General features: G+C 36.8%; 1 protein-coding gene across 7 annotated transcripts in view; it reads right to left on the reverse strand.

Annotated features, from left to right (window-relative positions):
- Positions 1-17,908, reverse strand: part of CCDC18 (coiled-coil domain containing 18) — a 104,332-nt gene that overhangs the window by 57,908 nt on the left and 28,516 nt on the right. For 6 of the 7 annotated variants that reach the window (XM_074381413.1, XM_074381412.1, XM_074381411.1 and 3 more), the window contains 5 exons: positions 8,440-8,564; positions 7,414-7,574; positions 4,331-4,554; positions 2,590-2,700; positions 1,772-1,903 (listed from right to left, as the gene is read on the reverse strand). The exons of the other annotated variant lie outside the window; for it this stretch is intronic. In XM_074381413.1, the coding sequence (XP_074237514.1) occupies positions 1,772-1,903; positions 2,590-2,700; positions 4,331-4,554; positions 7,414-7,574; positions 8,440-8,564 (753 nt within the window). The remainder of the gene's footprint in view (positions 1-1,771; positions 1,904-2,589; positions 2,701-4,330; positions 4,555-7,413; positions 7,575-8,439; positions 8,565-17,908) is intronic. 7 annotated transcript variants of the gene reach the window in all.

Raw genomic sequence — 17,908 nt, forward strand, 5'->3', positions numbered from 1 at the left:
AAGGGAACAAATGTTAAAATTACTGCAGATTTCTCATCAAAAAGTATGGATGTAAAAAGACAGAACAACATTTTTTAAATGCTGAAAGAGAAAAAAAACTGTCTATTTTATATCCAGCAAAAATATTCTCTAAGCCCATCCAAATTACAGCAGCCCCTGTGGTATTTGTGGTTTCACTTTCCACAGTTCAGCTACCTAAAGCCGACCCTGGTCTGAAAATACTAAATGGAGAATTCCACGAATAAACAATTCATACGTTTTGAATTGCATGCTGTTCTGAGTAGCGTAATTAAATCTCACGACGTCCCACGATGTCCAGCTCTGAACAAGAATGATCCATTTTCCAGCATATCCATGCTGTATATAAGCTACCTGCTTGTTAGGCTCTTAGTAGCCATCTTGGTTATCAGATCAACTGCCATGGTATCATAGTGCTACGTTCAAGAAACTCTTATTTCACTTAATAATGGCCCCAAAGCAAAAGAGTAGTGATGCTATCAATTTGGATATGTCAAAGAGAAGACATAGCATTTAACTGTCATAGCATTTCACTTTCACCTTTAAGTGAAAAGGTGAAGGTTCTTGACTTAATAAGGAAAGAAAAAAACTGCATGCTGAATTTGCTAAGATCTACAATAAGAACAAATCTATCCATGAAACTGTGAAGAAAGAAAAATAAATTCATGCAAGTATGGCAGTTGCACCTCACACTACAAAAATTACAACCACAATGCATAATAAGTGTTTAGGTAAAACAGAAAAGGCATTAAATTTGTAGGTAGAAGACATTAACAGAAAACATGTTACAAGTGACTACAATGTGTTACACCATAAACTTTAAGTATTGAGTATATATTAAGACTTCAGCAAGGATCCCCTGAAACAAGTGATACCAAGTCATTTACTACAAATAATGGATGATTACACAGATTCAAGAACAGGTTTAGACTGAAAACTATTACAATTACTGGAGAAGCTGTGACTGTTCATGAGGCAGCTGCTGCCACATTTCCAGCAGAGATGAAGAAGCTGACCAAGGAGAAAGGATACTATCCAAAGCAAGTCTTCAACTGGAGTGAAACTAGGCTGTTCTAAAGGATGACCCATAGAACCTACAATCATAAAAGTGCAAAGGAGGCACTAGGGCATGAGAGAGAACACACTTTTATAAGAACAAGTTTTCACATAACTTTTGACAGTATTTTGTTATAATTGTTCTATTTTATTAGTAGTTATTGTTTCTAATCTCTTACTGTGCCTAAAATTAAGCTTTATAATAGGTATGTATATACAGGAAAAACTACATAGGATTCAGTATTATCTATGGTTTCAGGCAGCCAATGAAGGTCTTAGAATGTATTTCCCATGGATAACCGGGGACTACTGTATTTTTTTTTTTTTCTTTTACTTAGTCTTGCATTTTCGGTCTTACATTTTCTTTTCTACATTTAAGCCAAGGTCAAGAGTGCTTCTATTATTTTGCTTTTTCCTCTCAATCAATCATCAAGGAACTGATATTTTTAGGGAAATGGAGACTATAGAATTATTCTTACTTTAATAATGTCAAAAATAATGATTACAGCTGAAACAGAAAGCATACTATATTTGTTTAAAGCATTAAAAAATTATTCAGAAAGACTGGGATCCTAATTAGAGCGATTGCCACTAACTTTTGGGTGTCTTTGTGTCCTCATCTACAAAATAAAAAGTGCTAGGCTAGTAATGTTTAAGTTTCTTTTCAGTACTCATATTCTAAATATGTATCACTTACTCTTTCAATCTGCTTTTCCATTTCTTTATGCTGTTCCAAGTGAATTTTCTTTGCTTTTTCAAAGGCTAAACAAATTTTCTCATGCTCAGTATTGATATTGGTTTCTAGACTTCTTATCTTTTCATTCTTTTCCTAGAAACACAAAACACTTTAAAAGAGTGTAATTGATTTGAAAGGCCAAAGCAGGTAGATCTCTTGAGCCAAGGAGTTCAAGACCAGCCTGGGCAACATGGCAAAGGCTCCATCTCACAAAAAATATAAAAAATTAGCTAGGTAGGTGTGGTGGCATGCACCTGTGGTCATAGCTTCTGGAGAGGCTCAGGTGGGAGCCTTGGAGGCCAAGGCTGTAGTGAGCCATGATTGTGCCACTGCACTGCAGCCTGAACAATGGAGTGAGATTTTGTCTCAAAAAAAGCATAACTGAAAAGCAGTTTTAAATAAAAGTATATTAGTCAAGCATTAAATATGTCATAATGCATTCTTCAAAGGCTACAGTAGCTTATACTTCAAACTTTAACAAAATAGTTAAAAGTATTTTATCGAGATGAGAAGATTAAACTATTTTAAATATGAAGAAGCATATTAAAGGACTACCATTCTCTTCAATTCTATTAGGACAAAAATGAGAAAACTTGAATAACGACTTGCCATATAAGCCTATTAACTTAAAAATATAAACAAGAAATGATCAGAAGAGTTTAGTAGAATTTATACTTTCCTATATGGTATTTAATAATAACAATGCTAAAAAAAATATGCTGTCACAAATTAAGTGCTTAAAAGTCACAGTAAATTTGTAGTAACAAGGTAAGTTTTACCATAAGCTCCTGTTCTAGTTCTGCATTTTTTGCAGCAATAGAGGAATAAGCAACTATTTTTTCTTCCAGCTGTTTCTCAAGAGTTAAAAGTTGAGAACATTTCTTTGTCATCTGAAAACACATTGAAATAAATGTAAAATTATTTTTTAAAGGTAATGCCTTTGCATCCTAAAATCAAACACCTGCTCCTCTTTTCAAAGTTCAAATACATTGTGTCTAGATAAATTTGACAAACTTAAAGTTACAAACATTTAGGATGCAAAGCGAAAAACTTTTTAATCCACATAATTATAAGTACTTAAAAAAATAAACAGCAGTTTAGAAGAAAAACCAATAGTGAAAACCAAGAATGACTTCTAATATCTATGTAAAATATAAGTAATTTAATTCAGACCCCTATATCCAAAAAGGACAATACCCTAATCTAATTTTTAAAGTAGCTGTTAAAGACTGAAATAAGTATAGTAGAATGTTATTTCTGGTGGTAGAATTATCAATGGTTAATTTTCTTCTTTTCCCCTTTTACATTAACAAGACTGTGCAATTTTTATAATTTAAAAAAGTTATTAATCCCAATATTTTGCAATTTCCTAAGTAAACTGGTAGCTATAATTGTAGACTGTCTAAATCTCCATCTCCATTATCAACACAAGTTCCTAACTTACAGCTCTTTTCCTCAGCCTTGACTACAGACTTTTAGCTGAGAAAGCAGGTATTTAAAAAGTATACCTATAGATGACTGCAGCTTCTGGTTTGAAGGTTGAGCAGAAGATACACACATGTGGTCCTGGGTACCCTTATCCTAATGAGACACCCTCATCCTGTCCTCAGTGAAAATGAAGACAAGATATTCACAAACCATTCATTATCCCCTTTTCAGAATGTAATTCCTTGCGTATTTGTATCAGCGGTTGTTTAAAAATACAGATTCTTTAAAACAGTAGAAATATACAAAAAATAAAACTACAGATTCTGGCTAGGTGTGGTGGCTTACACCTGTAATCCCAGCATTTTGGGCTACTGAGATGGGGATTGCCTGAGACCAGGAGTTCAAGACCAGCCTGGGCAACACAGTGAAACTGTCTCCACAAAAAACAAAACAAACAAACAAAAAAAACAGCTGGACATAGTGACACATGCCTGCAGTCCCAGCTACTTGGAAGACTAAGGTGGGAGAATGGCTTCAGCCCAGAAGTTCAAACTTACAGTGAGATATGATCACAACACTGTACTCAAAACTGGGCAACAGAACAGTAACAAAAAAAAGAAAAAGGAAGAAAAAAGCAGACTCTTGTGCCCATATATACTGAATCAGACTTGCTGGAACAGGACCCAGAAATATGCATATTAAACAGGCTTCCTAGAAAGTTTGGGGTTTGCTAAAATTTTAAATCCTTTATTATCACTCCTTTTCTTCCAGCCGCATAATCCAAAGTTTTTACTTGTAAATGTATATTAACTATATTAATTTATCCTATGGAAGAAATAATAGGCTGCAATGCAATATTATTTCCACCAAATTTGAGATCTTTTACCCACTACAGAGTTTTTCCTACTTTTAACATAAGTTAAAACACAAAGGTTTCCAAATATAATTTTAAAAGAATTTATAACTTACATGGTACCATTTTTAAAAAACTTTAAATCTGTATGTAAACATATAATTTTTATAAAACCCTAAAATAATACCCTTTGCTCTAGCTCAAAGTTAATACATATATCCAGCTAATTCCAAGCTTACTTCACTTTCCAGTTTGCTGGAGTTCGAAGCTTTCTCTAGTAGCTCCTCTTGAATCAGCTGAAATTGACTAGTTCTGTGAGCCATGTTAACCCTCAAATCAGAGTTTTCAGCTTCTATTTGTATCAGTTTAGTACGCAGTTCTTCTATTCCAGTAACAAGTCTTTGCCTCTCTTTTTCATATTGCTTGTTCACAGTATGTTGATTTTGATCTTTTATACTTTCCACTAATACACATAAAAGGAAAATTGTTCTGAATAAGACTTCGAGAATAAAAACCTACTTAAATAGTTTAAAGACTTAATCATAAACAAAGTTCAGTTTCTGATCTAAAGAGTACTAAAATGAACAGAGAATAAGACAATAAGGAAATCAAGGAATAAGTAAAGTACTTTCTAAATTAAATACATAACAAAGAGGAAAAGAGTTCTGAATCACTCACTTTTCTAGATAGCTAAGACTTTCCTTTGTACCAGAGATGTTGAGTCTTTCTCCACCTTTTAAATTCCAATTTTTAATAGAAATCATTGTAAAAAAAATTTTTTTTAAGTTGCCCTGTTTCCTTAAACTGAAGTTAATCATAAAATTTATTTGGACAATTTGAGATCATTAAGAACATTTTTATGTACTACATATATAGATGCAGGTTCAAAAGCTACAAAGAGTGAATTCTTCCTGACCCCACTGTCTTTCTCTTCAAACTAGCTGATGAGAATTCAGTGATGCTTTTTAAAAAACTACTGAGGGTAGCCAGGCACAGTGGCATGGACCTGTAATCTGAGCTATCCCCAGGCTGAGGTGGGAGGATCACTTGAGCCCAGGAATTCAAGACCATCCTGGGCAACACAGCAAGATCCTGTCTCAAAAAAACTACTGAGTGTTATCAGAAGTAGTTGTTTGACCATGCTCCTTCTCCACTATAAACATATACATTTCTCACTCCAAGGTAAGTAAGCCTTCAGGAGTGCTTTTAAAAAGCATAATATAGATGATTACATGAGAACACACATAGATGTAGAAACAAGAAAAGATACATTTTGCTTCAAGATTTGCGTAAGTAGCCATTTCTAATAAATTCTCTACATCCATAATATTTTGCTTTCTAGGCTATCTACGTTTTATCGGTTCTGTTCTTGAGGTAGGAGAATCTATAACATATTATATTTATTACCACCTCTAATAATTACTACTATTCCCACTTTGGAACATTCACCAAGATAGATCATATGCCGGCCAATAAACCAAGTCTCAAAACACTCTTAAAAATGAAGTCCTAGCCAGGCACGGTGGCTCATGCCTGTAATCCCTGAACTTTCGGAGGCTAAGGCAGGCAGGTCACAAGGTCAGGGGTTTGAGACCAGCTTGATCAACATGGTGAAACCCCATCTCTCCTTAAAAACACAAAAATTAGCAAGGCATGGTGGTGCACACCTATAATCCCAGCTACTTAGGAGGCAGAGGCAGGAGAGTTGCTTGAACCCAGGAGGCGGAGGTTGTGTTGAGCCAAGAGTGCACCACTGCATTCCAGCCTGGGCAACAGAGCAAGACTTCATCTCAAAAAAAAAAAAAAGAGAAAAAAAAAAATGAAGTCCTACAGTGCCTGTTCGCTGATCATCACTAATATCTGGAAAAACCTCTAAATATCACAAAAATATCTGGAAAAACTTCCAAATATTTAGAAATAAAACACACATGAGTCAAACATAAACTCGTAAGAGATAACTATATTTTGAACTGAATGAAAATGAAAATACAACACATTTAAAAAGTAGTGGAATATAGACAAAGCACTGCTTAAGGGGAAGTTTCTATCCTTAAATACCTAGATGAGAAAAGAAAACAGGTCTAAGATCAATAATCTAAACTGTTACTTTAAGAAGAGGTGTTTTTGTTTTTGTTTCATAGAAAAAAGAAGAGAAAATTAACCCTAAAAGTAAACTGGGGAGGAGTACAAGGGATCTTGATGGAAATGTCTTACGTCTTGATTGTGGTGATGGTAACAAGAGTTAAACATTAAAACACAAACACCTTACAAAACTTATCAAACTGTATATTAAAATTGGTGCATCTTAATTGCAAGGGTCCCCAACCCCTGGGCCACAGACTGGTACCAGTCCATGGCTTATTAGGAACCAGGCCACATAGCACAAGGTGAATGGTGGGCAAATCAGCAAAGCTTCATCTGTATTTACACACATTCCCAATTACTCACATTATTGCTTGAGCTCTACCTCCTGTCAGATTAGTGGCAGCACTAGATTCTCATTGGAACACAAACCCTATTATGAACTGCACATGCACAGGATCGAGATCGCACTCTCCTTTTGAGAATCTCCTGCCATAAGGAGTGTGGCATAAGATGATCTGTCACTGTTTCCCACGACCTGGAGACGGAACCGTCTAGTCACAGGAAATCAAGTCAGGGCTCCCACTGATTTGATATTATGATGAGTTGTATAATTATTTCCTCATACATTATAATGTAATAATAATATAAAGTGCACAATAAATGTCATGCATTTGAATCATCCTGAAACCACCCCTGCCCCCACCCCTGGTCCATGGAAAAATGGTCTTCCACAAAACCAGGCCCTGGTGCCAAAAAAGTTGGGGACCACTGTCTTATTGGATGTCAATTTTACTTCATTAAAGAATAATTCAAAGTCTAATAATTATTAAGTAACTTTTGCTGTCTTATCATACCACAACTAGTAACAGATTATCCTAAGTATGTTTGATAATAGAAACCAAACAGTTGATAAATCTGTTTTTTAAAAACTATCATCTGAGAACACACGGACACATGGAGGGGAACAACACACACTAGGGTCTATCAGAGGGTGGAGGGTGGAAGGAGGGAGCGGATCAGGAAAAATAATTAAGGGGTAGTAGGCTTAATAACTGGGTGATGAAATAATCTGGAAAACAAACTTCCAGGCCACAAGCTTATCTATGTAACAAATCTGCACATGTATCCCTGAATTTAAGTTAAATTGAAAAATAAAATAAACTTTAAAATAAAGTTTTTTTTAAAAAAAACCATCATCCAAAACTCTGAACATAATTTATTAAAATAATATACTTACCTACTTGATGACCACCTAGCTTTACAGGTTCTGTTTCTAAACTACTTAATTTGCTACTTTCTTGGCTGTCATTACAAGTCATAAGACTCTGAGATAACTGATTTGCAGTCAGGTTTGCATGAAGCTTTTGAATTTCTGCCTCTTTTATTGCAAGCTTAATCCTGGCACAAAAGAAAAGAAGTGAAAGTTATTAAAAGATTCTATAAAAATATCTCATACTGTACTATTTTTCACCTTTAAGTTGATTTAAAAAATTAGAATTCTGATATTCATCAACTCTTTAGGTAGGATATGAAAACTCCTATATACCACTGTAGGATTATAAATTGGTTCAGCTACTTTACAAACTTGATGGTATCTAGTAAAACTGAAAATGTACATACTCTATAACCCAGCAATTTCACTTTTAGGAATATATAATACAGAAACTCTCATCTGTAGGCATAAGAAAACATGTATAAGGATGTCCTTTGCAGTAGTGTTTGTAACAGAAAATAGAAACAAGATACCTACAAAGGAATAGATAAATTATGACACTGTTATAGGACAAAATCCTATACCGCTATTAAAAGTAACTAACCACATAAATCCACTCATTAATCTATCTCAATATGAGTGACTTTTCAAAATACTGCTGAGTGAAAAAGTAAAATGGCACACAATATACAGTACTTATATTTGTGTATATGAGTATAAACATATAAAAATAAATAGAGAAATACATATCCAATTCACGATGGTGGACACTTAGGGTAAAAATGGGACTAGTCATAAGGATCAGAGGGTATTATCCATCCTGTAATGTTTTATTTTTTATTTAGTGAAATAGATTTAAAACAAATACTACAAATTTTAGGGAGAACCAATGGTAGTTAAGAAGATTTAATTCTTAGTTGTGGAATCACAGATATCTATTAAAATACTCTCTGAGCTTTTCTGTATATTTTTTTAAGTCCTCAATTAAGGGTCTTAATCACCAATAAAAAACATTCTATTTGCTATAACTGCAGAATCTGAAAACTGTACCTCAATTCTGAAATCACCAATTTACTTCCCTCACAGCAGCCGATGCAACTGTCATCCTTGTTTGACAAGCTACTCATCTGGTATTTAGAAAGAGATGATTTAAAGCCAAATATTTCTCTTTTTAACTGCAAGTTTAAAAACAAACACATGTAAACTTAAGTACATGGGATACAACTGCTTTTTAATTTAGAACTCCAAATTTTAAAAACTATGAATTTAATGGAAACAACTTAATGTCCATCAATAGAATAAATAAATACATTAAGAAATATTAATAGAGAAAAAAAGGAAAAAAAAGAAATATTAAGATAATGGAAAACTATAATCATTAAAAGAAATAAGCCTGAGTCACATAAATCAATATGGACACATCTCATAAAAATATTGAGGGAAAAACAAATTATAGTTGCAAATAGTATTTTCATAAAAACGCTTATATATATATATATATATATATTTCTAAATGCATGCATATGTGACAATATTTAAAACACAGATGAGAAGGATACACATGAAATTTCAGAATAATTGCCATTTCTGAATGGCAGAGAGGAGAGAGGAAGAGAATATGGATCTGACAAGGTACATAAAGAAGCTTTACCTGTAAAATTTTATTCTAAAAAAATATAAAGTTTTTTTTTTTTATAAAGTTGATAAGGCAATATGTGTCCCATATTTTACAAAGTTGATACACTGGCATATGGACCTTTTTGTATGTTTGGATAATACAGAATTTTAAAAGACAGTTATTATAAAAAGGAGCAAGGTAAGCACTTAATGACTTCTACCTTCAAACTATAACCAAATCATACCACTTTTTCTAATCATATCATTCGTAGCACTGCATGAAACACACATGAAATCAAGCATACATTACCACATTTGGAATTATATCTCAAATGATTCTGTTTTTAGAATTTTTTTTTTTTTCTTAAAACACAGGGTCTCACTCTGTCACCCAGGCTGGAGCTATGATCATAGCTCACTGTAGCCTCGAATTCCTGGATGCAAGCAATCCTCCTACCTCTGCTTCTTGAGTATCTGGGACCACAGGCATGTGCACCATGCCCAGCTAATTTTTGTATTTTTGTAGAGTTGGGGTCTTGCTATTTTGCCCAGGCTGGTCTTAAACTCTTACCTTCAAGAGATCCTCTCACTTTGGCCTGCCAAAGTGCTGAGATTACAAGCATGTGCCATATATTTCACATGTGAAATAATTCTTGATACACAAATGAGAATGCCAATTTAAAATTGTCATCTGGGCCAGGCATGATGGCTCACGTCTGTAATCCCAGCACTTTGGGAGGCTGAGACAGGTGGATTACCTGAGGTTGGGAATTCGACACCAGCCTGACCTATACAGAGAAACCCTGTCTCTACTAAAAATACAAAAACTTGGCCGGGCGCGGTGGCTCAAGCCTGTAATTCCAGCACTTTGGGAGGCTGAGGCGGGTGGATCACGAGGTCAAGAGATCGAGACCATCCTGATCAACATGGTGAAACTCCGTCTCTACTAAAAATACAAAAAAAATTAGCTGGGCATGGTGGCGCCTGCCTGTAATCTCAGCTACTCGGGAGGCTGAGGAAGGAGAATTGCCTGAACCCAGGAGGCGGAGGTTGCGGTGAGCCGAGATATGCGCCATTGCACTCCAGCCTGGGTAACAAGAGTGAAACTCTATCTGAAAAAAAAAAAAAAATACAAAAACTTAGCCAGGAGTGGTAGCGCATACCTGTAATCCCAGCTACTTGGGAGGCTGAGGCAGGAAAATCGCTTGAACCTGGGAGGTGGAGGTTGTGGTGAGCACAACCAAGCTGGGCAACAAGAGTGAAACTGTCTCAAAAACAATAAAAAAATAAAAGAATATCAGGGATACTAAGTTCACGCAGTTAGAAAAAAAAAAAAAAGAAAAAAGAAAGAAAAAATAATGTAATAAAAATAAAATAAATAAAATTATCTGTATATGATTACTTTCTAATTTCAAAAGCAAATAGTATATTAAAAATCCAAGCAAATAAACAGCATCCTGGGAAAGCAGATATAACAGGAGTTAAGAGCTTATGTTCTAGAAGATGGCCAAATACGAACAGCTCTGGAGTACAGTTCCCAGCAAGAACAACACAGAGGGTGGTGAGTGGCCACTGCATTTCCAAACAAATTTTCACTGCCCACAGACCAGGAATTCCCAGACCAAAACGCGCCGCAAGTTTTCAGCACAGCGGCCTCAGCCAGTGCTGGGTTGGTGCACAGAAACTCACAGAAATCTGGGTGGCCATTTCAACTGGCACCTGGAATGCCTGGGAAACAGAGCCACCCATTCAACTGAAAGGGAGGGGGCACAGAAAGGGAGCCAGGCGATCTGGCTTGGCCAGTACCACCCCACAAAACAAGCAATCTGAAATGCTCTGGATTGAGAGTTTTGCAGCAAGCACAGCTGGACCCAGGATGGTCCAGCTCAGTTGGGGGAAGGGCGACCACCACTACCGAGGCAGTTCACACAGCAGCTGGGCAGAACCTGTGGCAGCATGTCAGGAACTTATAAATAAAGCTGATCTTCCTAGGACAGAGCACCTGGGAAAAGAGGCAGTTATGAGTTCCGCTGCAGTAGACTTAAAAGTACCTGCCCAGCATCTCTGCATGGAAAAATGGAGCTCCCAGCACAGCACTTGAGCTCCTATTAAGGCACAGACTGTCTCCTCAAGCAGCTCCCCAACCCCCGTATACCCAAAGAGACACCTCATAAAGGAGAGCTCAAGCCGACATCTGGCAGGTACCCTTCTGGGTTGAAGAAAACAGAAGAAGAAACTGGCAGCAACCCTTACTGTTCTGCAGCCCCCGTGGGTGATCCCCAGGCAAGCAGGGTCTGGAGTGGACCTCCAGCCGTCCTGCAGCAGAGGGGCCTGTGATGTTAGAAGGAAAACTAAGAAACAGAAAGAAGTAACTTCATCACCAACAAAAAGGAAATCCACTTAGAGAACCCATCTGAAAGTCACCAACTACAAAGACCACAGGTATATAAAACCACTAAGATGGGAAGAAACCAGCGCAAAAAGTATGAAAACACCAAAAACCACAACACCTCTCCTTCTCCAAAGGATCACAACTCCTCACCAGCTAGGGATCAAGGATGGATGGAGAATGAATCTGATGAATTGACAGAAACAGGCTTCAGAAGGTGGGTAATAACAAACTTCTCAGAGCTAAAAGAACATGTGCTAACCCAATTGAAAGAAACTAAGAACCTAGAAAAAAGGTTAGATGAGATGCTAACCAGAATAAACAGCTTAGAGAAGAATATAAATGACTTGATGGAGCTGAAAAACACAGCATGAGAACGTCATGAAGCATACACAAGTTTCAACAGCCGAATCAAACAAGCAGAAGAAAGGATATCAGAGATTGAAGATCAACTCAATGAAATAAAACGAGAAGGCAAGAATAGAGAAAAAAGAGTGAAAGGAAATGAACAAAGCCTCCAAGAAATATGGGACTATATGAAAAGACCTAATCTACCTTTGATAGTAGTACCTGAATGTGATGGAGAGAATGCATCCAAGATGGAAAACACTCTTCAGGATATGATCCAGGAAAACTTCCCCAACCTAGCAAGGCTGGCCACCATTCAAGTCCAGGAAATACAGAGAACACCACAAAAATATTCCTCAAGAAGAGCAACCCCAAGGCACATAATTGTCAGATTCACCAGGGTTGATATGAAGGAAAAAACGCTAAGGGGCAGCCAGAGAGAAAAGTTGGGTTACCCACAAAGGGAAGCCCATCAGACTCCCAGTGAATCTCTTGGCATTAACCCTACAAGGCAGAAGAGAGTGGGGGACAATATTCAACATCCTTAAAGAACTTTCAATCCAGAATTTCATATCCAGCCAAACTAAGCTTCATAAGTGAAGGAGAAAGAAAATCCTTTATGGACGAGGAATTACTGAGAGATTTTGTCACCAACAGACCTGCCTTACAAGAGCTTGTGAAACAAGCACTAAACAAGGAAAGGAACAACCAGTATCAGCCACTCCAAAAACGTACCAAATGGTAAAGACCATCAACACAATGAAAAAAATGCGTCAACTAATGGGCAAAACATCCAGCTAGCATCAAAATGGCAGGATCAAATTTACACATAACAATATTAACCTTAAATGTAAATGGGCAATGGGCTAAATGCCACAATCAAAAGACATAGACTGGCAAATTGGATAAAAAGTCAAGACCCATTGGTGTGCTGTATTCAGGAAACCCATATCATGTGCAAGGACACACATAGGCTCAAAATAAAGGGATGGAGGAAGATTTATCAAGCAAATGGAGAGCAAAAAAAAAAAAAAGAAAGAAAGAAAAAGAAAAAAAGAAAAGAAAAGCAGGACTTGCAATCCTAGTTTCTGATAAAATGGACTTTAAACCAACAAAGATCAAAAGAGACAAAGAAAGGCATTACATACTGGTAAAAGGATCAATGCATCAAGAAGAGCTAATGATCCTTAATATATACATACCCAATACAGGGGCACCCAGGTACGTAAACTAAGTTCTTAACGACCTACAAAGAGACTTAAACTCCCACACAATAATAGTGGGAGACTTTAACACTCCACTGTCGATATCTGACAGATCAACAAGACAGAAAATTAACAAGGATACCCAGGACTTGAACTCAGATCTGGAACAAGTGGATCTAATAGACATCTACAGAAATCTCCATCCCAAAACCACAGAATATACATTCTTCTCAGCACTGCATTGTACCTACTCAAAAACTGACCACGTAATTGGAAGTAAATCACTCCTCAGCAAATGCAAAAGAACAGAAATCATAACAGTCTCTCAGACCACAGGCCAATCAAATTAGAACTCAGAGTGAAGAAACTAAGTCAGGGCCGTGGCTCACGCCTGTAATCCCAGCACTTTGGGAGGCCGAGGTGAATGGATCACGAGGTCAAGAGATCGAGACCATCCTGGTCAACATGGTGAAACCCCATCTCTACTAAAAATACAAAAATTAGCTAGGCATGGTGGCACCCGCCTGTAGTCCCAGCTACTAGGGAGGCTGAGGCAGGAGAATTGCTTGAACCCAGGAGGCGGAGGTTGCGGTGAGCCGAGATCGCACCATTGCACTCCAGCCTGGGTAACAAGAGCGAAACTCCGTCTCAAAAAAAAAAAAAAAAAAAAAAAAAAAAAAAAAAAAAGGAAACTAACTCAGAAACACAAAACTTCATGGAAACTGAACTGGCTCCTGAATGTCAACTGGATAAACATAAAACTAAGGCAGAAATAAAGATGTTCTTTGAAGCCAAAGAGAACAAAGACGCAATGTACCAGAATCTCTGGGACACATTTAAAGCAGTGTCTACAGGGAAATTTATAACAATAAATGCCCACATGAGAAGCGAGGAAAGATCTAAAATCGACACCCTATCATCAAAATTGAAAGAGTCAGAGGAGCAAGATTAAAAAAAACTCAAAAGTTAGCAGAAGACAAGAAATAACTAAGATCAGAGTAGAACTGAAGGAGACAGAGACATAAAAAGCTCTTGAAAAAAAATCAATAAATCCAGGAGCCAGTTCTTTGAAAAGATCAACAAAATAGACAGACCACTAGCCAGATTGATAAAAAAGAAAAGGGAGAAGAATCAAATAGATGCAATAAAATACAATAAAGGGGATATCACCACAGATTCCACAGAAATACAAACTGCAATCAGAGATTACTACAAACAACTCTATGCACACAAACCAGGAAGAAATGGATAAATTCCTGGACATTTGCACCCTCCCAAACCTAAACCAGGAAGAAGCTGAAACCTTGAATAGACCAATAACAAGGGCTGAAGTTGACACAGGAATTAGTAGCCAACCAACCAAAAAAAGTCCAGGTCCAGATGGATTCACAGCTGAATTCTACCTGACATACAAAGAGGAGCTGGTACCATTCCTTCTGAAACTACTTCAAACAATACAAAAAGAGGGAATCCTTCCCAAATCATTTTATGAGACCAACATCATCCTGATACCAAAACCCGGCAGAGACTCAGCAAGAAAAGAAAACTCCAGGCCAATATCCATAATGAACATAGATGCAAAAATCTTCAATAAAATACTGCCAAACTGATTGCAACAGCACATCAAAAAGCTTATCCACGCAATCAAGTAGGCTTCATCCCGGGGATGCAAGGCTGGTTCAACATACACAAATCTATAAATGTAATCCACCACATAAACAGAACCAAAGATAAAAACCACATGATTATCTCAATAGATGCAGAGAAGGCCTTCGACAAAATTCAGCAGCCCTTTATGCTAAAAACTCTTAATAAACTAGGTATCGAAGGAACATATTTCAAAATAAAATCTATTTATGACAAACCTACAGCCAATATCATACTGAATGGGCAAAAACTGGAAGCAGTCCCTTTGAAATCCGGTACTAGGCAAGGATGCCCTCTCTCACCACTCCTGTTTGATATAGTATTGGAAGTTCTAGCCACAGCAATTAAGCAAGAACAAAAAATAAAAGATATTCAGTTAGGAAAGGAGGAAGTCAAATTGTCTCTATTTGCAGACAACATGATTGTATATTTGGAAGACCCTATCATCTCAGCCCAAAACCTCCTTAAACTGATAAGCAACTTCAGCAAAGTTCCAGGATACAAAATCAATGTGCAGAAATCACAAGCATCTCTATACACCAATAACAGACTAACAGAAAGTCAAATTGGGAGCAAACTCCCATTCACAATTGCTACAAAGAGAATAAAATACCTAGGAATACAACTAACAAAGGATGTAAAGGACCTCTTCAAGGAGAACTACAAACCACTGCTCAGCAAAGTAAGAGAGGACAGAAACAGATGGAGAAACATTCCATGCTCATGGTTAGGAAGAATCAATATTGTGAACATGGCCATACTGCCCAAAATAATTTATAGATACAACACTATCCCCATCAAGCTACCTATGACCTTCTTCACAGAACTGGAAAAATCCACCTTAAACTTCATATGGAACCAAAAGAGACTGCATGGCCAAGACAATCCTAAGCAAAAGGAATAAAGCTGGAGGTATCACACTACCTGATTTCAAACTATACTACAAGGCCACAGTAATCAAAACAGCATGGTACTGGAACTAAAACAGAGACATAGACCAATGGAACAGAACAGAGGCCCTGGAGGCAATGCCATACATCTACAACCATCTGATCTTTGACAAACCTGACAAAAACAAGCAATGAGGAAAGGATTCCCTGTTTAATAAATGATGTTGGGAAAACTGGCTAGCAGTGTGCAGAAAGTGGAAACTGAACCCCTTCCTGACACCTTATACTAAAATTAACTCCAGATGGATTAAAGACTTAAACATAAGACCTAACATCATAAAAACCCTAGGAGAAAACCTAGGCAAAACCATTCAGGACATAAGCATAGGCAAGGACTTCATGACTGAAACACAAAAAGCATTGGTAATAAAAGCCAAAATAGACAAATGGGATCTGATTAAACTCCAGAGCTTCTGTACAGCAAAAGAAACAATCATTAGAGCGAGCTGGCAACCAACAGAATGGGAAAAAATTGTTTGCAATCTACACATCTGACAAAGGGCTAATATCCAGAATCTACAAAGAACTAAAACAAATTTACAAGAAAAAAACAAACAAACTCATTCAAAAGCGGGCAAAGGATATGAACAGACACTTTTCAAAAGACATATATGAGGCCAACAAACTGGAAAAAATGTGCATCATCACTCATTATTAGAGAAATGGAAATCAAAACCACATTGAGATACCACCTCATGCCAGTTAGAATGGCGATCATTAAAAAATCTGTAGACAACAGATGCTGGAGAGGATGTGGAGAAACAGAAACACTTTTACACTGTTGATGGTAGTGTAAACTAGTTCAACCATTTTGGAAGACAGTATGGTACTTCCTCAAGGACCTAGAAATGGAAGTTTCATTTGACCCAACAATCCCATTACTGGGTATATACCCAAGGGATTATAAATTGTTCTATTATAAAGACACATGCACACATATGTTCATAGCAGCACTGTTTACAATAGCAAAGACCTGGAACCAACCCAAATGCCCATCGATGACAGACTGGATGAGGAAAACTTGGTCCATATACACCATGGAATACTATGCGGTCATAAAAAATGATGAGTTTCTTTCCTTTGAGGGACGTGGATGAATCCGGAAACCATAATTTTCGGCAAACTGACACAAGAACAGAAAATCAAACACCACACGTTCTCACTCATAGGCAGATAATAAACAATGAGAACACATGGACACAGGGAGGGGAGCATCACACACTGGAGTCTGTTGTCAGGGACCAAGGGAGGGACATTGGGGAGGTGGGGAGGTCAGGGAGGGATAACATGGGTAGAAATGCCAGATGTAGGTGACAGGGGGATGGAGGCAGCAAACCAAATTGCCATGTGTGTACCTGTGCAATAATCCTGCATGATCTGCACATGTACCCCAGAAACTAAAGTACAATTAAAAAAAATTTTTTTTTTAAGATCTTATGGTCTAGTTTAAATCTGGCTACTTATCAGTTGGGTAATATTTACTTCCTTGGGTCTAGGTTTCTTCACCAATAAAATGATGATATTGCATCAGATGATTTCTAATATTCTTTTTGGTTCATAATTCCATAGTTTGTAATAGTTTAACATGGGTAAGGGTAAGTCTACCATCTAGTTTACCATACATTCATATGTGAAATCAACCACAATATATTTACCTGTACTTCCCCCTGACCTTTCCTTCATTTTACACCTATCGATTACAAATTCCTGAATAGGTTTACTTACCTTCTCCCTAATCTTACTTATATATGGTCACAAATGTAATTCAAAGCAAAAAGGTGGTAGACTATTACTATAAAAACATTTTAAAGTTCTATGCCATTCTAGTAAGTATATGAAAAGTTGCTCATCATGAGCCATTAAAGAAATGTAAATTAAAACTGCAATGTGATACCACTTTACACTCACTAAGATGGTTATAATAAAGACAGACAGACAAGAACAAGTGTTGGGAAGGAAGCAGAGAAACAGGAACTCTCATACATTGCTGGTGAGAATGTAAAATAGTGTAGACATTTTGGAAAACACTTTGGCATAGATTCACCAGATGATCCAACAATTCTACTCCCAAATCTACTCCCCTCTCTACCCAAGAGAAAGAAAACAGGTCTAAAGACTTGTATGCAAATGTTCATAGCAGCATTATTCCTAATATCCAAAAGTGGAAACAATCCAAATGTCTATCAACCAGTGAATGTAAAAAATGTAACATATCTATATAATGAAATACTGTTTAGCAATAAAAAGAAATGAAATACTGTATCACAACATGAATGACTCTCAAAACATTAAGAATGCAAAAAACCAGACGTAAATGAGCACATACTGTATGAGTTCATTTATGTGAAATGTCCAGAAAAGAC

This window comes from Saimiri boliviensis, chromosome 11 (assembly GCF_048565385.1).
Source record: "Saimiri boliviensis isolate mSaiBol1 chromosome 11, mSaiBol1.pri, whole genome shotgun sequence".
Taxonomy (NCBI): domain Eukaryota; kingdom Metazoa; phylum Chordata; class Mammalia; order Primates; family Cebidae; genus Saimiri; species Saimiri boliviensis.